This window comes from Notothenia rossii (genome assembly GCF_949606895.1).
Source record: "Notothenia rossii genome assembly, chromosome: 11".
NCBI lineage: Eukaryota > Metazoa > Chordata > Actinopteri > Perciformes > Nototheniidae > Notothenia > Notothenia rossii.
The window spans coordinates 11,445,514-11,472,084 of NC_136910.1; the positions used below are offsets into that span (position 1 = coordinate 11,445,514).

Consider the following 26,571-nt stretch of genomic DNA (forward strand, 5'->3'; position numbering starts at 1 on the left):
TCACTATTTTAGACAGCTTAAATCCTCTTTGCTGTTCCTTCTGCTTCAGCTGTTAATAAAGCAGTTCTGCAGTCATTCATGTTCTATCGCCTTAAGGTAGTGAAGGACACAAGTCTTCAAACAAAGGATGCACTTAAGTTAGCTACAAGTACTTATTGATGTCCGATAGTTAGTAACAGCAGGTGTTAACTTAACTACTCATGATGAAAGCAAACGAGCAGTCGCACATTGCAATTGTTCTAATTGTACTGATCTCAGAAAGGTTTTTAGTAGTACACAGCAAAATATGTTACTTAATATAGTGTAACTAAAGAAAATGTTGAATACATGATCATCTCTGTAACCACGAGGCTACAGTTACAAAATGGGAAAAGCAATCAATATTTTCTATACCTGCTTCCTAGATGCTTTATAGGCTGCTAAAACATGATCCTATGTAGAAAAAGCAACCTTGAAATGCCAAATAGGAACACATAATTATTTCTTGTAGGGTAGCAAATGATTTAGTGATCTACAAGCCAGAACTTCTTTAAAAATATTAAAATGTTATTTACAGTTTTTGTTCAGTTTTGAATGAATAAAGTTGATGAAGAGATAACGTGTGCATGCTTCTTAATAAGTCTACTGTGTATGGTTGGAAAACAAAGAAATAACTCAACTGTGTACACAACTAGAGATTCTGTACACACACACACACACACACTGTGACATGAATGACACGTGTTAATTAGTATAGATTAGACCCTGGGGTTCCACTGAAAGTGTGAAGCCGTGTCCTATTAGACTTTATACAGTATCTAATCAGAACACACAAAACAATCAGACTCTCATTAGGTAACAACTTAGTGCTGTGCAAGTAAATATTGTCCATGAAGTCACTGAGACAAGGTATCAGTGTGGAACATTTGTAAAAAAAAAAATACTGTTAAACGGCGTGTATTGAAAAAAGCTTGAGGGGAGAGTTGAATAAACTTGTAAGGGAAAAACAACAGAAGGAGGGACAAGCGTGTGTTAGCAGTCATGGCATCATTTCTTCACCCCTATCTCTCATACAAGGAGGTCTAGAAACCCTGTGGGGTGATTTGACATTTTGTCATCAGGCTGATTATGTTTCCCGCAGGTTCATCCCCTCAAATCCCCCCCAAAGAAAGAAATTGCAATGCATACTGATGGGAAACGATTTACGCTGGTAAACTGGGAAATCTATGTGCTGTGTCATGGATTCCTTGGGGTTACTTTTGATTATATTAAGAAGAACTAAACTGATAGAAACTAATACTATGGAAGGATAATACACAAAAACATTCTAAGGAATAATAGTAATGCCCAGGAAAAGTGCTAATTTGTTACTTTAAAAAGACAAACTACATGTTTCCCTGTGCCCTTTTGTGACCCTATTTAAAATGTTTTTAGATCAAATAAGCTGTCCTTCTCCCCTTTCGCTCCAAAAATCCCTGGATTCGGGTGTTCAACTGTAATTTGATCGGATGGAGGCAGAAGATAACTGATCGTGTGACAGCTTTTCGGGAAAGTTATTGTCGGCTGGGCAATGACGGGCAGGTGCCTTGGGCAAAGACTGTCTTCTATTCCCACCTTGACAGCTACACAGATAATATGTTAGTCCATCGGGAGCATACCTTGAAATAAAGTAAACGCACATTTATACACAGAAACTGCACTACGGTCAGGAACGATCAGTGTTAGGGGAGAAAATGAAAGGTCACACCAATAACAAAGAGTTCAATATTCAAACCACTATAGTTTATACACTGCTGGTTTTGCATACGGTAACCAAAGCTTTGAGAGAGACCTCTTTTAAAAAGGGGGGAGTCAAAGCTGATCTATTGAAGCTTCTAAAAAAGGCCGATATCTTACCTAAAGCATACATTTTCCAATTATACTCGCATCCTCTTAATGTATTCAGACTTCAGTGCCTTTGAGAGAACTCAATTGACTCATTTTCAACATTTCAATGAGAAAAGATTTCCATCGCAGCTCTACGGATGAAAAATGATTAAAGAGCTCCTCATATCTTGATCGCCCATGCCTGCTCTTTAGATGGCACTCGCAGAGCAATATTCACCTATTTAATTGGTCACTGGCTGCTTCATTTGGCACTCCAAAAAGGAAAATTGCTGCCTTGAAGACATAAGAAGCATTTACATGTACTTGGTTAACTGAACAGGCTCAAGTAACTCAACAAGCCACGAGAGGCAGGAGAGGAACAGGAAGAGGTGGCGGGTCAAATTCTGGATGATGCTTCTTGACTGCTGAAGAGCTGAATCAAATGACATGAATGAGTGTGTTACATATTGGACTCACTCACCTGAAAAATGTAACAAAGAACTGGACAAGGTCCATGATGCTGTTGTGTTGCGAGAAGGCAATCTAGAGGAGGGAAAGAGAGAAGAGAAATTATAAAAACATCTTGAAAAATGTATATATAAATGACTATACTAAAAGGTTAATCAGAATTAATCAGTCAATGCAAATGGGGTTAGGGTTAGTAAACCTGAACTTTATATTTAAAATGTATTGAGAAAGAGTGATAAAGATTTATTATTTTTTTTAACAAAAGTATTGTCAGAGATCAAAGAATGATCTATACATAATGTAACTAAGGTCAGGGTGACTTAGTGAAGGGTCTTGTAGGCAGTCCACTTGAACCGTTTCTTTTGATAAAGAAATATTTAACTCTAAAAAAGGGAACTACTTAGCACAGCCAATCTTGAGTTTATTTTCGGTGGACGTGTGACATTGTGAAGGGGTTAACGTGATCTAGTGTTGACAGTTCACGTCGGCAGTAAGAGCAGAATGGACCCGTTAAAAGGTCACTGGAGAGAATTCTTCACTAAAAGCTTCTACTTTTTATAGAAGATTGTTGGGCAAAGATACAAACAAAGCAGAAAGCTTTCTTTTTCAACACAATCCACATGTTATAAAAAATAACTTTTTGTTGCCTTAAAGCTTTGGATCATATTTATGAATGCATTTTGATGCAAAGGTATGTAATGTAATGCAGTGTTGCTTTAATGACTCGAGGCCAAAGACGGAAAGTGCTGCAGTTTTTTATTTTACGTATTTTGTTTCTGCATTTAAGACTACCCCAAAACATCCCAGTTCAATAAATTACTGTAAGTGAGAAAGGTACAATTATAGCATTAACACTTTAATTGTTCCCTAAATTGAATAAGATTCTATTAAGTGAAGGGACAGCCTAATGTCAAGATATACAACATATAGTGAATCTCTCTTATATATATATTATATTAGCGTATTTATATCAGCAGTAAATAACATTTTACCTTCATCAAAAGAAGGATTGCACATACCCAGCAGCTCAATCTCATCTGATAGGCCACATCATAGTGACACGTCATTATCTACTGTAGATGCTTTGAAGGCCTTTAGCCCTGAGAGCATCAAGACAACACAACGTCATCTGCAGCAGTACTGTCCCCCCCCCCCCCCCCGGTTCGTAGCACGGAGGGTTAAGCAATATGGCTCAAAATGAGCTTTTAGAGGTTGATTATGTGCGTCATAGTGGATGTTAAGAATACTGATGAGGCAGAAATTCAAAAGCAATGATTCTTGGTGATTCAGGTCAATGACGGACGGTTAATGAATTTGTTTTATGTATTACCAAGAGAAGAAGAAAAGTAGGTTTGTTTTTGCTTATCACTCAACTATCTTGTAATTGACAAGCTACAGGGCTAAATATATTTGTCTTACACAAAGTTCAAGTTGATTATAGCAGTACAGAGTCTAGTGTTCTTGTCTAACGTCTCCAACCAATTTCTCTAACACTTTTAGCTACATAATAAGATCAGTGATCTGAAATGAGATGCTCGCTGACATGGCTAAAATGACTGAAAAGCACACATGTTTTCTGGCGTTTTTAGTAAGTGGGGCAGTTCTTTCAGCGCTGGCAGGTCTGCTTTTCACATATTACGAGGTCAAAGCAATACGTTTGGGGTTAATCTAATTTCAATTCATCTTTGTGAACCGATCAATGGCATCATTTGAAAATGTACTTCCATTACAAGTGGACTTTTATTACATCGAGTGGTCCTCTTGGGTAACAATTATACGAACACATAATGATGTCACAGAAAGCTCAAAACCTCGCGTTGCTATCTTTACCAACATTGAAATGCTTATTTTGATGGGTTAGGCGCCTAAACACCAGGCTCATAAGTGCATTCTCAATTTCTGCTTTATCTCATGCAGGTCTACGCTCTCACCCCGGCATCATAAAGGCAAGCAAAGGAAGAAAGACCCTATCCTGTTACAAAAGCTATTTGCTTTAACAGCTCAGGCCAGTCCATAATAAATAAGTGACTGTTGGCCGGGAAATCTAATAGAAAACTATTACTGGGCCACCTCCACAGATGGACCGACCCCTGAGATATTATCACCACGGCGTGGTCCAATCATCTACCTTGTAGAAGGGAGGCACAGAACAAATCTAAAAATCAATACTTGGAAGCGTGCTAATTAGCAAAAAGGGAATTGTGTGATAATATTAGGAAAGCATCTATCATGTTGCTGAGTACAAGTGTCTCGCTTAAATGTACAATTTCTCCAATGCAATTTTTGCAGACTAAATGGCTTTTTTTGGCATACATAAATCACAAGCTATTAGGTGATTATGGTCAAGTTGCCAGAAAGTTGAGTATTTACGCGTCTGGCAGATATGTAGGAACATTACCATTTATTTAAAAGCCTGCAAGAATAAACCTTATTTTTTGAAACATTTTCTGACAACAAATTAATGATTGTGTTCCTGCTAACCCAAAATAACTGACAGCAAATTGTATTTATTTTCCCTTTGTTGTATTTTTGCCACATCAAAGCCTCAATCTCCTCTATTCAGAAAGAGGGGTAGGAAAGGTTAAACGGCGCTTTGCTTTTGCCTGCACAAAAAGGAGACAGCTGTGCACCTATGCACACTAACCATCCCTCATTAAATCTGTAATTAGAATAAAGTGCACTTGAAATCACCCTGAGCAACAACAATAAGCTCCTGCTCTCTGTATGCATGTAGGAACAATTGTTTATCAATGGAATGACAATGAACATACTGTAGTGAGCAATTTAGAAGACAGCATAGCAACATAGATCAAGAATAATGATTAGTTCACTGTGCTTGCTGCTTCACCCTTACCTGGATCTTGATGGGCCATGAGAAGTTACTGACGTAGACATAAAAGGTGATGTTGGGGTTGCTTCTAAAGGTGTACTTCTCACAGGAGAAACTGTCTCTGTATTCCTTGATGTTAGTTTTGGACACGATGGGCACTTCCTCTCCAGAGATGGTTCCAGCTGTTGGGGCAAAGAGTTAACTTTGAGCATACTTACCTACATACAGACACGGAGTAGCAACGTATCATTATGAAACCATTAATGGGTTTATCAAGCCATTTGGGACAGGAAAGCTCTCATAAGCAATTCATATTATTATGTCTTAAGTGCATTTAGCTTCTTTTGGGTTGACCTAAAACAGTCGAGCTTTTATTTTGTAATTATACATGCCGTCCGTATTTAATTGTTAAATGGACGTGGGAGAAAGGCGCAGCTTGATAGAGGGAATGTGTGCTGCTGCTGCCCATAGGTCAGGACTGAGTCATGCTAGCACATAGTCACCATTTGAATCCATTTCACCACTCTCCGCTAATGCATTGAGTATATGTGAGATCTAGAATTTAGCATGTTGTTCCCTTGGGCGGATGCAGCATGCGCAGATCCACAATTATTTTTTATGAATACTTGTTTGTGTTCCGTTATGTTCAGTATTCACAAGGGAGTGTACGTTCATTTAACAACAGCCTAAAACTGGTAAATAACATTAAATATGGCCAAAACGGCATTGTAAACGTTATAGTGTTTTTAATAGTTGAATAAAACGAATTAATCTCCAAGCCACACTTGGATTGAAGTCTGTTTTCCTTCTATTTAATGTTTCAAGTCATTTCTTATTCTTCCTCCTGTTACTGGGTCCTCAACATTGACATTCCAACCCACAGCTCTGAAACAAAAGGACTGAAAATGACAGCTTCAGTGTGGCTACGTGAGCATGTTTATCTTAATTGAAATCACCCTCCTCCTCCTCCTCCCACCCAAAGGCGCTCCGACGCTCTTGTCGGTTGTGAAGAGGCTCCCGTTCCTTCTGAGAAACAATATCTTTGTGGGGGAAAAGGGGACCCAACTTCAAATATTAATGACGGCGGGTATTCTGAAACAAAAGGTTAAGGTGGCGTGGGGGGGGGTTAACGTGTTTCAGTGGTTGGAAAATGCTATTGTTGTGGGGAGGGAGAAAGTGGCGGCTGCATTGAGAGGAGTGGGGGGGGGGGATAAAGGGTGGACCTGGACGACTGCAGTGTCCTTGGCCGTCTCTCCTCAGGGGACATATAAAACCCACTGAACAGTGACACAGGACACACTAACCACAGAGCGGACATTATTGTTCCTGATATACCAACCCAATAAATTATTATTGTAATAAGCACATTTCTTTTATCAAACGAAAAACTGAATTATCTACATTATAAACTCATTGTTTATGCCTCAGGCACCTGGAGGGGCAGTTAAGTAATTGGTGTTGGAAAGCAAATTAGAAATAATTTTCATTAAATATAATTAAAAGTGAATGGAAATATTAAAACAAAGGGTTTTGATCGTATGTAAGCCTGTATTCATGGCTTATTTGTGTTAATGCTATGGAAGTAGGTGACTATGTTTGAATAGGACCTTTTGGGTATTTCATTGACAATAAATAAAGACAAGGTGTCTTTAAGCCGGGGACTGAGTATATAAAATCCTTTTTTAATGTTCTTATTGATGCTTGGGACAAACTGTGTATTTATTATGTTGTGTGGATGTGGCAAATTATAAAGAAGGGGGGCAGTTTGGACGTATCCTAAGATTTAAAATGTCTAGTGCCTTAATCTTCCAATGCTTAAAAAAATATCTATTTCATAAAAATATGACATACATTTTAAAATGCTGATGCCTTTTCACTACAATCTCTAATAGCATTTATGACCTAAGGCTTTTGTTGTTGTTGGTTTAGAATGTTTTACATGTTTCAACTGCATAATAATTCATGCAAATTTGCGCCGAAGATCGCAATAAGCATTTTCACAGACTAATGGTTGGATCCACAATACAATGAGGAAAGATTTTCCCAAATCCATCTACTTAATCTAAAACTAAACTAAGAAATGGACTGATTATTCAATCCATGGGGATTAGATTGGAATCGATGTAACACCAGCTAATGGGATGTGTACACAGTTGAGTCATTGTCAAGGTTTCTGTCATATAGAAAGATAATATAGAGCAAGGAGTTTTTACTAATCAATAAATTCACTGCAAATAAAGGGTACCTGTGGATCCCACCGACCACGTGATGTTCAGGTTAAAGTTGTTGGATGCGTTAATGGACATGTCCAAGTTCTTGTTAGCCTTCAGACAGAGAACACAAAACATGAATGTAATTAAATATAGAAAAAAACGGAGAATATCGTTCACACAAACACAAGAGCCTTAATATAAAGTAGATCTAAAAAGCCTAGGTACAGGAAATGACACTATTTGAGACTTGAATCATTGATGAGCTGTTCCAGAGTCTTAGTGCAACTCTGACATCTTGATTATAATGAAGAAAGATCAAGAACTCTGAAGGTGTCAGTGTGAGACTACAGGATATAGTTACCTGCTCAGGTGAGGCCATGAAGTTGATGGCGGTGTAGTGATTATCATCTTCCTGGATGAGACTGAAGGTGAACTGGTAGTCTATCAGGAGGTTGTCTGTTTTGGAAATGATAAAAACAAAGTTCTCATACCTGGCTCACACTACTAGAGACTACTATGACAAGATGAATACATAAAGACGTACGCAATGTGATATGATCAAAAGAAAAACCAATAATAAAATGCATGAAGGAGACAAGTGAAATCTAAATGTCTGTAATCAAATCCAATGACGGCAATCAGGTTGAACAATTTTCTCATCAAGCAGAGAACGAGAACCTGACAGCGGGCTCTAAAACTCCCCTGCAGCGATTAATGAAGTTACAAATTATTTATTAATAGTGGTCACACACGAATTGACTACATTCTGAGTCAGTATTAAGTATAAGTAAACACACATGAGCTATATTGACCAATATATTTTGGATTGTATCACATTTAAATGGATTTAATAGGGCAGCAGATATTTTCTTTTTACAGTATAAAATAATATAATAATAATTTACGAGTCAGCACTGTTTTTATAAATACAACTATTTGGATTCAAGTGAATAGGTTGGAGTAAACGTGTTGTTCCCATTTGAAACTTGCCTGGGAGAATGATCAGCTAACTCATGATTCATTAGCTCTGGCAGAAGTGTCTGGGTCCCCCCCCGCTTTGGAAAGATGTCAGCAGTCTGAGACAAACTGGGTAAATCTCAACCGTTTATCTGATATGGGCTGTGTTTGAGATGTAGACCATAAAGAGGTCTATTAAAGCCACCATAGCGTCATTTGTAAATGCATTCTATGTACATACCTGTACGAACTATTAACTGCATTAAAAGCTTTTCTTGAGAAGACTTTTTTTTAGGTCAAATATTTGGCAAAAGTTTAAATCGCTCAGATTATATTAATAATGCAAGTCCCACCCTGATGTGATGTGATTGGCTGGTACACATTTTCTGTGATTGGTCATCTATACCGGTCAGACTTTTTTATCGTTGTTCAGCGCTACGTCACATGGTAATGACTCTTTGATCACGGCGCGTGTAAATTGTAAATTGAACAAAGACATTCAATTTGCAATTTTGTTTTTATTGTTTACCTATGTGCTGAATTTCATTATAGATAAAAAAAAAAACTTAAAAAACAACAATAAAGAAAAGTAAATGTGTAAGTGGTTCTTATATCAACAAACGCAATTGTCATGTATCAAGTCTGTTTATGTGATTTTTCAGCATCAAACGTTCATTCGAATTGACCTGGCATTTCCTCCCATTTGATACACACTGTGAAGTAGCTGGATTACGTCACTGTGAGATCAGCGTGTTTATCCACGATGCTCAATGGCCTTTCAGATAGTCAGGGGTGTCATGTTTACAATACTGAGTAACAGAGCTCAAGAGAAAGTCCCAGAGGTGTGCAGAGGTTAAAGCCGGCTCCAGGCTTTTTAGTTCCTGCCTCCCCCGTCATTGAGTCCGGTGTCAGGCTATGGCATTTCCAAAAAAGGGACAAAAACTTGGCAAAGGCTCTGTTGTCAGTGGCAGAGTGTTGAAAGAGATGCGTACCGCAGCACCGTGAAGGACACCACATCATGTAAACAAACCCCAACATGTACAGAATACACAGAAACACTGGCACAGATTTACTCGTCAGCATTGGATGTCAATTTCTTTTTTTCACTCGCTTTGATATATATTTTTCCTTGTACTTTGCACTCAAGTCAAACTGACATTAAGTCAACTTTATAAATGAATGAATGAGTAGGTGGGTGATTGAGGGAGTGAGTCGTTTAGCGGAGAGTTTTTACTCCTCCGTCTCCTTGATTAGCTCAATCACTCACTCCTTCTGATGCACTTGACATTTTCACGACAAGTCATTCTGTCAGTGAACAAGCGCCCCTGGTGCCAAAGTGCTAAAATGCTCCATCTGCCCTTAACGCAAAAGTGGAAGTGTAGAGACGGAGAGAAAGATAAGCAGAGAGAGAATTGCCGAGAATAATCAAGGAGGTGTGTGTGTGTGTGTGTGTGTGTGTGTGTGTGTGTGTGTGTGTGTGTGTGTGTGTGTGTGTGTGTGTGTGTGTGTGTGTGTGTGTGTGTGTGTGTGTGTGTGTGTGTGTGTGTGTGTGTGGTCTCTGTACAGTGCAGAATTACTCACAGTAACAGGTTCCTCTGAGTGGATTGCCAAGGTAACGGTTTTCTGAGTCACATCTGCAGAGAGGGAAACAGAGAGGAGAGAACAAGATGAAGGAGAGAGGTGCTAACAGATTGAGAGCAAGAATGCCTTCTTATCAGGAGCTGTGTTTGCCAAGTGCCAGCGCATTAGCTCCTGCTGTCGGCGCCTCATCAAGTCTCTTCTTCTGACAAAGAGGTAATAATCTGATAGTTAGCAAAAGTTAATTAGTTTTTTTTTTTTTTGTGTGCAACTTTTATTTATCCAAGCAACTTAAGTGCCATGAAACAAACTTTACCTGATCCCAGCGCACAGAGAGAAGCATCTTAAAGTACTACATGTAATCCGTTATGTCCTTGGAGCCAAAAGCAGAGTTTATGTAAATGAATTCCTACTCGATTAGTTGAGTTGTATAGCAGCGAATTAAGATGTGAGAGAAAAAGAAAAAATATCAACAATTAAGGTGAACCCTTTAAAAGCATCAGATAAGGGATTACATCTAGTGAGCTATGCTTACTTCATATTAGAGGCAAGAAAGAGCCAAGGGCGAGTTTGACTTTGTTTCACACTTCAGGCTTGATATTCAGAACTCAGGGTGAACATATTCACAATGCTCACAGCACATGGCTGGTTTGCCTTGGTTTGCAACATTAATTAGTTTTGATTCTCACCTCCATTCATAGCAATGTAGTTGAAGATCAGTGGATTTATATCCACAGCATTCAAGTATAGAATATCCCTTAATCAGTATTAGAACTGCTTTAAAAAAACTATTTAAATAGCCTGGTAAAGTGCAACTTAAATGCAATGTTGAAAAAGAACAAAAGCAAGACCTAAACATTAACATAACCTACTTAAAATGTGTTCAAAAACTTAAATAACTCAATTAGGAATAGATTTTGACAATAGGTATTTTCTGGCAGCTGTTAAAGGTAGGGTATGTGAGTTTGAGAAACCGGCTCGACATCGCTAGAATTTGAAAATACACAACCGGAGAAGAATCTGCCACTTCCTTACAGAGCCCCTCCTCCAACACACACGAACGCGCACATGACCAATGAGGGCACGGGATAGGTTTGTGCACAGATGGAAGGCTGACAGGCAGGTAGGCCATCCAGTTATTTTAGCCGGGCCGGCTAAAATGATTGGTCGTGCTTTTTACAGTACTACGGCTTCCACAGATGACATTTTGTTATGAATTCTTTGTCAAAGCACTTCAGATATTCATTGCTATCGGGATGTTAAGAGCATTCCATGGAATATAACAAAAAGTGTATCTCGAGCCGGTTTCTCAAAGTTACATACCCTACCTTTAACATCTGCACTGACCAAAGCTCTTAATCAGAAACTTTGTGATCAAGATATTAGAGTAGACAGGAGGCGTGGCAAACATAACGAGAAATTCTGCCTGTTTGCTCGGAGACATTTTGATTACAATAAAATGCCTTTCTAGCACTAAAATAATGCATGTTGTTCAGTTTGTGAAATGTATACTTTTTTCTTTCTTTTTATTAAACAAAAAACTACTTCATTGTTAAATGCATTTGTTTATATTAATAAGTAATGAGTAATAAGGGGCATAGACGGCCTTCACTGGGGAATAAATATACAGTTTAATTTCCCCCTTAAAGACCCAATGGAGCAAGAAAATACTTTTTCCAATTCTGATGACAACGCAGCCAACGCAGAAACAAAGACGCAAACAAAAAGTAGTCATTTCCAGAAAAAGAATACAATAATATAATTACCCTGTGCTTAACCCATGGTTTGTGTTTGTAGCAAGTGTGAAATGACTGTAAGTCCAGGGCGAATGAATGTTGTCTCCAGCTAATGAGGGTCATAACCCAGGGCTGCACATGGTGTGAAAATTGGACAATTACGAGGTTCCATTTGCCTCCGATCCATTGTTGTTAGTTGACAAACATTGTAATTTATGAAGCCTCGAAAAGTCTCCATCCTCCACACAAACACTAACTGATTGTATTATTATTTAGGATGCAATCTCTATAACTTTCTATAGATTGAATACAATTCCAAATAAGCAGCCTTTACACAAACTTTTCATGTGTATTTGTTACAAAAGGTTGTGATTGGGTTTCTTAGGGCCTTGTAATGTTGTGAGGTTAACTTAAACAAACACTATACACACATTTCACACAGATACTGCACCATCTTCCAAAATTGTCCGGTTTTTAAAGGAGGTAATTATAAATCATTTAACATCCACAAAGTGTTACGCCAGGATCAAGGCTTTTCAAAGGCATGTAATGAGGGGAAAAGTATGGCAGTGCTCATTGGATTACAGGGTTCTTCATCTCCATTTGAATGCATCCCTTCGCTTTGTGCCTCTATCTTTACCTGTCTACAATTTACTCTGAACTACTGTGTCACCCCTCTGCTGTTAGAAGAACTACAACTGCACTAACAAAGTGGGAATGACATTCAAACATATCTCACGCTGATTTCGTTTCACAGTTGATTTTTATCTCACAGACAACCAATTAGAGTTGTTAAAATGGGAAGCGGTGTCGAGGAGTCACAGAAGACACCCATCGAGCAATGGAGGGGGGGGGCAAAACCAGCTGAGAGACACGCACGCTGATGAGGAGGAGGAGGTGACAGAGAGTGATGTTATGCTGAATGACTCTGCCTCTAAAAATAACGCAGCATCGGTTGTTTTGGAGCAATTTGGATTCACGAGACAGCCGGAGTCACCGTCTACGACATTGTGTAAAAAAAACAAAATGTCAGTCAGACGAGGGACTTATTTTGACTCCTTAAATAAGACCAGGGAGCAATACAGAGTAGAAAAGGTTGCAACTTGGCTTTGATTTTGTTTTAAAGAGTGACTTATTCACTACTTCAGACTGTAACACCACTGTTGAGAAATAACAATACTATTTGCTATATATACTTTGTGTTACAACTGGATGATACTTAAAGTGGACCTATCTTGCCATATTTGAATAATATAGTACCTATATAAAAGGCATATTTATACTTTTTATTTTTCAAAATACCAAACCGATCATGCATTTTAGCCATTCCTCATTTCGCTCAATTTAACACTGTCTTTGCATGGGCTGATTCTGTGAGAACAGCACCATCTACAAGCCCGGCATATATACTACAGCAGGGGTGGGGAACCTCCGGCCTCCGGGCCGTATACGGCCCGCGAGACCATTTGGTACGGCCCTCGAGGTAATTTATAAACACACGCAAAAAAGAAAAAAATTCAAGAAATCTAGACCGCAAAATAATTAAACAAGCTTGTTTTTCCTGGCCAAGGTCAGGGTCCTTGAACACAACACGAGCCTAACGTGTCATCACGTGGTATATGTCTCGTCTGACAGGAGTGTAGTTCTAACGGAGAGCACCAGAACGCGGCTCCGGGCCGGGACTTCACGAATTGCAATACCCATAAGGAGCTGTACACATGCCGCAGTTTTTGCGTGGTTGTGTCTTTAGTTGAAAGCCCAGTGGCGATCTGTCATACTGATCATACAGTCAATAACGTTGTTGTTATTAGCATCTGGTTAGCTAGCTATGCTAACGAATATAAGAAGCTTTTTCTCCAACCAGTGAGGTAAAGGCACATCTTTATATGATCATTATAGTTATAGAAAACTAAGAGAATAAAGTAAACAGGTATACAATACTAATATGACAGTAAAGAAAAGTTGTTATTAATAAACAAGAATACAGTTTAAAAGGGAAGTGATTTGTAAAATATCCATAAAGAAAAAAATCTGCTTACAGTTCTGTTTCATATTGGTGTTGAGAGATGTATCCATAGATCTCTTCATGTTGCTCTCAAAGTGCACCAGATTGATGCTTTTAACTTCAACATTTAAAAAAAATCTTCCTGGTGGTGCATGCCCCCAAACCCCCCTAGATGAGGTTAGATCCCCCCCCCCCCCCCCCCCCACTTAAATCATGTCCACATGGATATGAAACTAAATACATTTGCACACATCTTGTGTCCATATCTTTCTGTTTTGGTGGTCATGCCACGGTGCATGAATGCGCGGGTCATGGTCAAATATCTGGATTAAGAGGTTGCTTTTTCTTTGCACAGCATGAAAGAAACGCGAAATGAATGGGCTGTGATTTGAGTTTTTTAAGCAGACGTTGAGTTCAATAATTTGTACGGCCCTCGAAGGATGTTGTAAAAATTGAAATGGCCCTTGAGAGGAAAAAGGTTCCCCACCCCTGTACTACAGCGTCTCCAGCGCTTTTGAACGGCAATGTCCATGGCTGTCTCCTCCTGATTGGTGGAGTTGGACCAATAGCCGTAGCGCCACTTATGTGACGTCACAGAAGTGTTCAACTCTGGATCAGTCTGTATCAGATCCGTTGCAGCCCCTTTTTAAGAGATTTGGGTATGGAGGAAAATAGAGAGGGTTGTGTTCCCTGGAACACCGGGGACACATATTCATGTATAAAAGATGTACAAAAGTGCATTTTGCATGATAGGTCACCTTTAAATACTTGATTATGTCCGCTTCTTACATCATAATGCTGCTACTTAATATTAACTATGAATGTGTACTTATATTTTAAACAATGCGTGATTGCCTCTTTATTTATCTTTGTTTATTATGATGTATTATGTCCCTTTCCAGTGACAAAGCAAATGTCCTCTGCTGTGGAACAAATAAAGGATTTCTTATTCTGATTTGTAATTATTATAAATTGTTCATATTGCTAAATCTTACATATATATAATATACTGCTATGTCTCTTGTCCCCACAGTTGTGATATTGTAGCTACTGATTACTCAAGGGCCCTACATTCAAAGAAACAATATGAACTGACCTGATCAGAAATGACTCTTTATCTAACCACCAGGTAGTGAAAGACAAGCATAGGTGCTCTGGAGGATCTAAAAGGGGGTCAGGACACCGATATGGGGAGGAATCAGCACCGACACTCTCACTGTTAATATTAAATAAGCGGGGACAGGGTAGAGTGCTCTTTTACTACGGTACAAAGGACGGAGGACACCTCGGGCTTTTTTGACCTTACAGAGCATCGCTGCTGGGGCGTTTCAGCTGCCTGGCATTTGCAGATGGCAAGAAACACACTCACACACGTGCACCCGCATGCTCATTGTGGAGTGTATAATGCAACTCCCCTACACTGTATCTTAATTTAATCTACACCTGCATGCATGCGCGCACGCATCGGAACTTGAGGCAATCCCCCTCCACTGTATCTTAATTTGATCTACACTCAACTCGGAACCTTTGTCTACGCTTGTGCACACACTGGGATTAACAGGCAAGACACACACAAAGAGAGAAAATGTGGAATAAACATAAACAATGTCCTTCACACATACACAGGCTGGAGGGAGCACACACGTGTCGACTCTCAGAGCTGCTCCCGTTCACCTCCAGCAGAAGAAGAATCCTGAATAATGTCTTTGTCTAAATGAGCTCTATAATAACAAATATTTCCCTAACCGCTGTTGTTTGACTCATCACTGTAACGCAGTGCGGGCCTCATCAATTGTTTGCAAAAAACAATTGTATTCTGCACCGATGCACCCTTCACTTCATTACTGCAGCCATTATTCGGCGGTCCTAATGGTGGTTGCGGTGCATGCATGTGTGAAAACGTGCATGTGTGTACATTGCGGGAAAAGACAGAGTACCCCTGTGTGGAGGTCTTTGTTTAAAGGGTTACTGCTCGGGATGGTGAGGGTGAGTGGCTGACAGAAACTGATTGCATGTAATGAGATACTAGAAATTACATTATAGGAAAAAGGGACTGTTGGTCAATACATACACCAATTAGATTAAACATGAACAATAAAAGGTGTTCACTCTGACATGTTTAAATGAGAAATTGATTTGAGATGAAGGATACAACCGAAATTAGATAATCTAATTAGTCTATAAGTGGGACTGAATTAGCCACATATTCTGGCCGTTTATGTTGCTGGCTACATTTGAAGCTGATAATCAGTAATGGGCTGCTGGAACTTTTCTCATAACTATCTCCAGAGCTGTATGGGCACATCCGCCCTTTAAGTGGCTGATGATGATCGGCCTGCTGCTGCATGGCCTGTCCTGATACGCAGCTCTGATTTCATTGGGTAGAAACTGGCTCGTTTGTGTCATGTTAGCCACCTGCTATCCTGAGAGTGGCTCTGCATTGTACTGCGTTCCATCTGGTAGCAGGACTTAAGGTGACATTTAGTTTGTTGTGCAAAGTGTCATGTATTCGCTGTCAGCGTCAACCGAGAAGAAATGGGGGTTTTGAAAGAGGTGTCACTCTCCACCCGACTCTAAACACTTAATTTGTTTTCTCACTTTGAATATTAGTCAAAAGCGTTGATGTTATATCGATTGCATCATCCAAGAGATGAACTTTGGAATGCATTTTAATAGGTTTTCATTTTTATTATTTTTTCAACACAACTAACAACGTTCAGTTTTATTGGCTGCTTTGAAAAAATGGCCCTGACTTTAAAGATGTAACAGGTATACACCCTTGTGCTAATTATTATTTTATGTTAGGTTTTAAGAAGGCACATTCATGAAAACTGAATATAGGTTGGCCTGCAAAAGTATAGTTTGTATCGAGAACATGGTATAAAAATAACAAATCTACATGTAATCGTGTGTAAAAGCTGCGGATTATGTAAATGTAAATGTTCTAACATTCTTCTGCGCGCATGCTAATGCAACATGTGATTAACCTACAGCGCATGATGCCTCTAATGTGTATTAAGTATGTGAAATGTTTTTCCATTTGAGACATGTGAAGGCAGTAAACACATTTTTCCAAACATAAATTAAGGCTACCAGCTCGTCTTATACCAATTCATTTTTGATGGACTGCCATTTACGAAAAAATGATGTTAAGTGATAAATAAGAAAAAAACCTGACTTTGTTTGAGATTCACCATGTGAAGTTTATGACTACTAGTTTGGCTATAGAGGGATGTTTTCCCCGTTTTACTGAGGAAGACTAGCTGGTAAGAATGGCTGAAACAATCCAAAATGAAACATATATCCAATTAAACTTGAGAAATGAGGAAGGACATGCATGTTAGACTTTAAGAATATAGACACAATGTTGTTGTTTCTTGTAAGAAAGAGAATATTAACAGAACTTTTGTTTGTTAAGTAGGAAAACTCCCATGGGTGACTTTAAGAGCATCATGACTACTGTGACTATTGCTGACTAAACTGTTAGAATCAGTACGGCATGTCCAGAATGTGACTAAACTTTAAATGTTTTCTATGAAGGAGCATCAGATGTATTTTAAATATGGTGTGAAATGTGTAACAACACGTAGAGATGACACAATCTGAACACAGTGAGTTCAGGAAGTGTTCTTGAGACGGATAGAGAGAGAGGGGAAGCTGAGGGCATGGTGTGAGAGTGTGTGCGTGTGCGTGTGCGTGTGTGTGTGTGTGTGTGTGTGCATTCCCGTTTGCCAGTGACCCCTCTGTATCTCTTACTGCATTAGTGGTATTAAAAACATCAGTTCATTCTGCTTACAACTGGGAAAGCAGGCGGCTGAGTGGAGATGGTCCTCCCACACCAGGGGAATCCACCGCATCAGCAGAAATTCTGCTGGAGGTGGCCAATAACGCCAACTGATGGTTTTCTGTTTTTATTTTAATACCACAACGTCCAATTGCCACATCGGAAGGAAGGGCGCTGCTTTAAGTGATCAGAAATCGATGCTCATGAACTGTGACCTCACAATCTATAAATCCCATTATATCATTTAAACAAAAGGGTTACTGAGAGTCAGGGTTCAAATACAAATCCACTTAATTTTTTTTTAATGTGTATACTTCTTTGTTGTGTCTCTCTGACTTCCTTATGACCGCAATCCATCACTAAAGAAATGAATTGCCGTGGCAACACATTCATAATCAAACTGACAGATGCACTGGTCCAGTTTGTAACATTTTTGGTAGAGAGTAAAAAAACTCCACGAAGTCTCTATCTTTCATTATGATGTATTGTAAATGGTATTATTGCCATGTTATATAATTTTGTTTTATTTTCTATATGATCTACTGTTAATACCTGAACCAATATTCAGGTGTGTGAAGTAAAAGTATCACAAACAACGTATAACAGCCTCCAATGATTGACTGTCTCACTTTTCAAAATGGCTACCTTTAAAATAGCCCCAAGCGTTTCATCATGGCACTATCCCAACTGATTACTGGCCCGGTGGCAGTCATCTGTTATGATTGACATTACCTCAAGTCAGTACATTTCTGTTGAAGCATTAACAGTTTTTCTCTTATTCTACCTCAATGGTGCAGATCAGAACTTTTGAAAAAACATGGTGAACTGAACCATAACTTTGTGTGGAACAAGAATAGGGTTAAATTTGGAAATGTAACTGTGTGTGTGTGTGTGTGTGTGTGTGTGTGTGTGTGTGTGTGTGTGTGTGTGTGTGTGTGTGTGTGTGTGTGTGTGTGTGTGTGTGTGTGTGTGTGTGTGTGTGTGTGTGTGTGTGTGTGTGTGTGTGTAAACACATGTACTCACAGCTGGCACTGGTCTCCTTTGATGCCCTTGGTGGTGCAGAAGCACTTGCCAGTTAACACCTGGCACACGTTTGCATGACCATTACACTTACAGGCTGAAAAGATGGAGAAGAAGAGAGGGGAGAGAAAGAAGGAATATCAGTATCAAACAAAAAAAACGCAGCTCTAACATCAGTTTAAAAGCTTGGAGCTCAGGATCTCCTGAGGGCACAATAAAGCATAACATCTCCACAACAGTTGTCTTTCCTTCACTCTAAAGCACATTGCTAGGAGTTTCCCATTGTTTGCCGTGTTTGTGCTAAGCTAGGCTACTTAAATCTCTTCGGCTGTACTGAACGGGCAGAGATGAAATTGACATTGATCTTTGTGAGATGGTAAACAAGTGTATTTCCCAAAAGATTGCCTCAGCTTCAAAGATCTGAGATGTGACGGAGAAAATATGCCCCCCCGCTAGATAGGACATCAGGATACCCGCGGGGCATTGTGTAAGAGTGTGTGTGGAATATAAACAGTGAAGCAATAGACGTGTGAATTGGCTCCTTAAGTGCTTCTAGTTTGGCAGCCTTTCAGGTTTGCATTTGCAGGACAAAAAAAAAAACATTGACTCATTCCTTTCAGTTGACCGAGATGAAAACGACTGAGAAGGTGTATTACAAGAGGGTCAGCGGACATAGTGCTTCTTACGCATCTCACAAGAACGTACATATGAATATTTGAGGTGACAGCAGTGCTTTTAACTGTGTCATAGCACTTTGTCCAACACTTGTTGTTATTGGCAGCGTGTCATACAGGGATTTCGTTGTACTTTGTGCGAGTCACACTGGGTAGCAGGGTTCACTAAATGCCCACTGTGCATAAAACACACATTAAATATGCAATTGATCCCTGTCACATTAAAAAATGGATCAATTGGCATGCAGTAATGATTGTCCTCAGGCTCCGAAAGTATAAGAGAATATTCCCTTCACTGATGCTCACCTGTGCAGCTTCACTGTACAGGTTACAGATGGTATCTGAAACCATAAAGCTCCGAGGTGTGCGTGCGTTGCTCACAGTCAATTCAAACAATAGCCTCCATGTAATTTCTCAGGAATGCTTTTCATGTCTCATAAAGGGACAAGCGTGGGTAAGTCTCCTCTCAAATAGGAATCTCTACCAGTCTTTTTTCAATCTCAAATGTATCCAGTGACGCCCATGAACATGCAGTCATTTTTATATTTAGTTGAATGCATGTTCCTATGCTACAACCTAATGTTTACACCCATTCTCCGTGTTGAGTTCAGCAAACGTTATGTGCTGTTGCTCGGAAGATGAGAACGCTGTATAAATGATGGGCTGCCATGCAATTTATTCAGCAATGAGCAGGAGAGACAGATAATAAATCTGCATCATGAGCGGTTTAAAAAACATAATCGAAACAGTTTTTGACGAGAGACAGAAACCTGAGCAACATAACCTGAGAACCGGGAAAAAATGAAGTATGTGCAGATGTGTTGGAATATTCATTAGGCCTTTATGATATCAAAACAATCTGCTGTACGTGTGTTAAACCCATAAACCGAACATCCTAAATGAAGATGGATGACGCATTCTTTTTTCAACAAAGCATGGATTTAGGGGATGTGACCTTCAGCATACCACATCTGCTCCATGCTCACTCTAATGTCAGAAAGTCACAGTTAATCTCGACATTTCACCGTCTTTAGTGAGAGTGGTTATTTTCAGCTGAGGTACTACAGCAAAAATAAACCATCAGAGACCAGATGTCTGTTTTTCCTTTGGTTGTTTTTCTGTTAATGAAACCACCATATGGAGGAATATTCCCATTAATCAAACAGGACAGAGAAACTGTCACCAATTTGTATCCACACAACAGTGCCCTCTGTTGGTTAAAATGCTGTATTACTGTGTGTTTATTTATTTAGAATTCAATGAGTAGCGAAGATTCCTCTAGGAGTTTAATTACCATTCGCAAACAGCAGGTCTATTCTAAATACAATTAAATAGTGAACGTAATTAGTGTTTGCTTAAACTTAATGTAGATTGTTAACTAAAATAAAATATATGCAGGTGATTGTGAAAAGATGAAGGCGGTTAGATGTTAACCACATCAGTTGACTGCTTCACCAAAACGATAACAAGTAAATCCGTTAAGTCTCCTGTGAGCAGAATGACTCAATTCTGTGGCGATGCGGCACTCACCCTGGCATTTGCCGCCATTGGTCGGGTCTCCATGGTAACCAGGCATGCAGGTCTGGCAGTGAGGACCGGTGGTGAGGTTACGACACTGTTCACACACACTGCCGTTCACACAATTGCTGTGGCCATTGCACTGGCACGCTGAGAAAGAAACAGAGAGCGAATGTTGAAAATGCAACTGCAAGGTCTTCTCTGACTTCCTGTATATTTAACTACATATTTAAGAAAAGTTCCAGATGTTAACATATTGAACAACTCGTGAATATTACAGCTGTATTTGTTATGCTGGGGGGTAGAAGACAAGCTAACACAAGGTGGAACTAGCACTTTTTGTATTATTAGAGACAAAAAAAATGAGTAATTTCATCCTACATGCTCGCAGTCACTATCTCAATGTGTCTGCGAGTCCCATTGGACCCCGTTGAGTCAATTCTGAGTCATTTGTGTAACACAATCTTTTTGTGCCCTGTAGCTAATAGTCAGCTAGGATTTTGACACCATCCCAACAGAACTTACACTTAGGGTTGTTGTTGTTGTTGTTATGCTTCCTGGAAAAGCGACAAACCCATTAGAGCTGTCAGTAGCTTGTGTCTGCCATGTCATAATAATTACTATTTAATCTGATTTTATTTTTATTTTTTTAATGGCAGCCACTTTTAATGAACTATGTGTCCAATTGGAAATATAAATGAAAGTACTCTAATGGTGTGGTAAACAAACGTCAAAATAATAAAAAGTGTTATTCTATGCAAGATTGATTCGTAGACTAACATACTTTAATACTAAACTAGTTTGTATTGAATGTTCTCCGACAGTAAAAATGGATTTTTACGAATAATTCCAACTTTGAGAATGAAAAGGAAAACTAAGAGACCTAAAGGCTTAAACCTTAAATAAGAAAAATCACCTCAACCCCTTAACATGTAACCACTGAGCATCTCATATTCTCAAATTACAACTAGCTGTGAGCATATCATGACATGACGTGGGTGTATGGACTTGGGCTTAATGACAGCATTAAATGCCGCACTAGCATAAGGTTGCATCAAGTCCTCAGGGAGGGATAAGTTGCATAGGGAAGTTGTAACAAGAATCCTTCATAAGAACAACCTCTCAAGTAGATAAAGTAATGATGCATGATCTGTAATTTCAGTAAGACAGACAGGAAGTGGATCATTTACCGGGGCAGTGGATGAAGGCCCACTCGAAGCCTTTGTCTTTGGGGCAGACGCCCGGCTCCAGGACCATGTCCGAGGGCTGGACCTGCTGTCCCTGCTTCGCCGGTCTCTTCAGCGGCCCACGGTAAGAGCCCTCCGTGCAGAGACCCTTCCCCGTGCTGCTGGGGTCTCCGCACCACCCGCACTCAGGCTGCTCCAAACATTGGGAACATGTCCGCAGGCCGGAGCAGTTCTGGGCTGAAGGAGAGGGACGGGGGTGAGACACTTGTGATATATTTCTTTGAAAAACTATGGTTACATCCAAAATCTTTTGTTTTGTTTATATTAATTTGTTATTAGGGACGTAATTCTTTCTTTCTATATAGATTTTTTAGCTGCATTTGTCAATTGCATTTCATTTTATCATTCAGTTAGCCCAGTAGTCACCTTGAAACAAACAGCAGAATGCAAATTGTAACAAAAAGGTCCAATGTGGTTTCAGGTTTTATTTGCTTAGATTTCAGCCTTTTAACAGACAAATTCAGTAATTTCTTAGCCTTGAACAGGACATACAGATTAAGGAACATTAACGTACTTTGCACTGAAAACACACGCTGGTCGCTATCCAGCGAGCTGTCAGGTTTAAGAGCACGTAAGAAGACAAGAGATGAACATTTAACAGTCGATAGAGAGGGGGGAAAGCCATAGCAGGAGATAGAAAATGTGTCTACAAGCCAAGGCCAGTGAGAAAAGTTTGAGCAAAGTTCAATAAAAGGATTAAATGTGATGTGTGAAGTGGCACCTCGCTGTTTTGTCAGTTTGGGGACGAACTTTCAAGCCACTTAATTGCTTGACAAGTTTCAGCGCCGCCACTTGCCTGCCAGACAGACTCTTCAGGGTGGGGAGAAATGCCACTACTATTTTAAAGGAGACAAACATTGAGTGCTTTTACCTCAGTTTATGTCAAACAAATCTACAGCGATTCTGCTAATGGATGTGAAACCATGACAACGGCAGAACAATCAGTACAAAGTAAGGCCATTTAAGTCTGTTTTGACGACATGACGCAAGTGGCAGATTTCTCACTAACACACCATTCGGAGAAGAGAAGCAGCTGGATGAGGACTTTTGTCTGGCCATAACACAAACGCATGATCACATACGAAATCTGCCATTAAAACAAAACAGACATTTTCCACATGAATTTCGACAGATAAACCAAAACGTGTGAACACGAGCAAACTAAATCTGGTGCCTGGAGCCGTTACGTGAATTCAATGATGATTATGACTAGCTCTGTAAGGCAAAGTCACTGTATCGAGTGTTAACAGCTTTTCCCAGAACAAATAAAGCTTGTACTCAATAGATTGTCCTGAGAAGACTTTATTTATTTATGGAAGCTTTCAAGTGTATTTTAAAATGCACGCAAATTGAACTTGTTTGATGTTGCTTGTGAGGTAAGACACTACAGAGATTATTCTAAATGAAAGCATCACCATTTTAATATCTGTCTTTTTCTGTGTTTAACGCCGCTGCAACATCTTCACAAGTAAGTGGACTTACTATATGAAAACATCTTCTTAACGTCAGTTTACCGTTTTACTCTCCCTACTGCTCTATTCAATTTAAGAAAATGGTTCCTCCATTACGACAGTGTTCTGCACAGAGCAGCATTAAGACCAGTAACTCTTAAAATATGTAGAAATCCAGTTTTCATGGAACTTAAGCATTGTGAGCATTTTAATGGCAGAGATGCTGAATGATCATTGCCTGAAATTTCTAATGGCATATTTTGCTTTAAAATAAATTATACTAAACTATTAAAAAAAGGCTTTGGGTACAACTAATTACTTTTATTTAGAAAGAGAAAATATGCAGATTGTTTTTGCTTTATTAATCGATTAATTATTTTTCCTTCTATTTAATAACAGAACATTTGAATTACAAATTATTTATTCCCAGAGGTAATAATCATAAAAAAGTGAGTGTCTCGCAAACAAGGAAAGATCCATTTTACCATCATATATGTTACATAAAGCAGTAAATACCCACATTTGAATTGAAAGTGGACCAATCATGCTATATTTCAATATGTATATGTATACGTTTTATTTTTCAAAATAGCAAACAGATCATCCATTTGATCCATTCCTCATTTCGCTCAATTTAACACTGCCTTTCATGCTCGGATTCAGTGAGAACAGCACCATCTGGTGGCCTGAAATATGTACTACAGCGTCTCCAGCGCTTTGGAACGGCAATGTCCGTGGCTGTCTCCTCCTAATTGGTGGAGTTGGCCCAATAGCCGTAGCGCCACCGTCCTGACGTCAGAAAAGTGTTCAAATCTGGATCAGTATGTATCAGATCCGTTGAACCCCCTTTTTAAGAGATTTGGGTATGGAGGAAAATAGAGAGGGTTGTGTTTTCTGACACTTGGTGAGTTCCCTGACACACCGGGGACACATATTCATGTATAAAAGACATACAAAGGTGCATTTTGCATGATAGGTCCCCTTTAAAAGTTTGCCTCTATTGCTTAAAGTAATACAAAAAAAGTTTACTTTACTAGAATACACCCAGTCAGTGACATTGATGTGGAAGAACAGGCTGGTCCTAATATTAACGATCAAATCAAGCACAGAGCAATATGCTTTGAAAATATCAAAAGTCAACTTGACCTTGCATGTTTAAAAGTCTGTCTGTAAAGTAAGTGCAGCTCAAGGAGATGCACTCTTGTTGATGAAACAGAGGGCATGTTCATACTGTGGCACAGAGATGTTGATGTGTTTGATCTGGCAAGATATTTCTACACTGACGCTAAAGAGGTTTTTGGATCACTACTGACCTGACAGGTAGAGATCACTAGAACTGCTGTTAAAGAACATAACAAGAGTCCTTCCCCATACAAAAACAACAAACCAACAACTTTTAGGAACTCACAAATAACTTCCTGTGCAATGTCAAATCTGCAAAAATTGCCTTTTTTCCTGAGAAGAAATGTTTCTCACACTCAGCACTTGTTATGATACTACAGGGCTTTTTATCACAAGGTTGAGTTTTTAAGTGCATGTATTCAGTCTGCTCAGCATAAAGAAAGCCTCTTGATGCACTGGAAATGAGGAGTAAAGAAGTAAAGTAGGTGAGGTCATTCAATACTTAAGTGGTGATTGAAAAGAGTTAATGTGGAGGAGCAAAGTCAGACAGAGGAGCTGAAAGAGAATAAAAGAAAACAGAGAACATGTATAGGATACCCTTCTCTGTCCTTCACGCCATAAGGGACACATTCCTCAAGACAAATATCCACCCTGTTCAGAAACGGGGTTACCTAACACCATCTGACGCAAATGAATTGGAGACTGCACCCTTCAGCTCCCTAAATGTGTTACTCGCTAAACCGGTCAGAGATGTTTTTACGATCCGACAGAACCAAGGCTATAATTCAAACATCACACAGCCGAGCCGCGCCGACCTTCAGGTGAGGGAACTCTCTAAACAACTTGACAATGTGACGGGGAAATACTGTTGAAATTCAGTCTTGGCTTCCTTTACAGACTTAAATGTTGTTTTTCAACTTCATCCCGTAAAAGGTTGGTCTCTGGCTTATTCCTGTCCCAGCTGGACTACGGTGACACCATTTATAGATTTGCCTGTCCCACTGTCTTGGCCAAACTTGACCCACTCTACCATGCTGCACTGCGTTATATATCAAATGCACCCTATAGGACTCATCATTGCACACTGTATAGCCTAACTGGATGGTCCTCACTCACTATGCGTAGGATGCAGCATTGGTTTTTATTAATGTATAAAGCCATTTTAGGAAATCTTCCACTGTACATATGTGCCAGATTTGCTCCAGTTTGTGACTTTTACAACGTCAGATCCAGTGCCTTGATACGGTTCCAGGTTCCTGCTGTGCGGACTGAGGCTGGAAAAAGGAGTCTCTTTTATTACGGTCCTTGGTCTTGGAAAGACCTTCAATCACGCCTCAAACTGACGGCACTTGTTTCTATAGCCTGTTTTAAATTGAAGTTGTCAGAAGTCCTTACCACCAGCTGCTCTTGCAGTAATAAGTAGTGCCTTTCTTACTGTCCTATTGTGCACAATGTAGTGACTGCTTTTTTTCGTCTTTTGTTTTCTTAGTTATGTTCTCTGTATTTTATATGTTTGTGTTATGTGTTATGTGTAACGTTGCTGCCTTCTTGGCCAGGTCAGCATTGTAAATAAGATTTTATCTCAATGCTTTTTATCTGGTTAAATAAAGGTTAAATAAAAATAAAAATAAAAAAACTGTTAACAGGGTACCTCTGAATGTGTCCAGTACTTATTTAATTTGACTTTTTACATGATGACAAATAAAGAATACCAAGCAAAGAGAGCAGATGTGTTTTGTTGGTTCATGTTTGAAATTTAAGCCTGTTTGACTCTATCCATCCAACCCTGGTGGGTAGGCTGTCCTGAATACCATTTTTCGGGCTCCGGATATTCGGTAGTGATCAGCAGCGAATATTCGTTCCGCGCGGGGAAGGAGAGTTAGCGCAGTTGACAGGAAGTTGTTGTTGCTATGGAAACAACATGAGGGAGATGAATGGAGAAAAAGCAATATCTACATATAAAGACGGAGAAAGTCGACGATAACGTTTATGGTTAAGTGTTAGCCCCCCCCCGAAGAGGCACAAGCTCTTACGTTGATATTGGAGATTTCAATAAATTCAAGAAAAGAAAGACGAAACGAAATTGAAACCCGAATAGTACTCCAACGAACGAATATTCGGAT

At 39.4% G+C, this 26,571-nt stretch overlaps 1 protein-coding gene across 1 annotated transcript in view; it reads right to left on the reverse strand.

Annotated features, from left to right (window-relative positions):
* Positions 1 to 26,571, reverse strand: part of atrnl1b (attractin-like 1b) — a 74,953-nt gene that overhangs the window by 22,848 nt on the left and 25,534 nt on the right. The window contains exons 17-24 of the mRNA XM_079658475.1: positions 21,819 to 22,103; positions 20,641 to 20,778; positions 18,440 to 18,533; positions 9,895 to 9,947; positions 7,718 to 7,812; positions 7,389 to 7,467; positions 5,168 to 5,325; positions 2,327 to 2,388 (exon numbers count right to left, since the gene is read on the reverse strand). Coding sequence (XP_079514601.1) covers positions 2,327 to 2,388; positions 5,168 to 5,325; positions 7,389 to 7,467; positions 7,718 to 7,812; positions 9,895 to 9,947; positions 18,440 to 18,533; positions 20,641 to 20,778; positions 21,819 to 22,103 — 964 coding nt within the window. The remainder of the gene's footprint in view (positions 1 to 2,326; positions 2,389 to 5,167; positions 5,326 to 7,388; positions 7,468 to 7,717; positions 7,813 to 9,894; positions 9,948 to 18,439; positions 18,534 to 20,640; positions 20,779 to 21,818; positions 22,104 to 26,571) is intronic.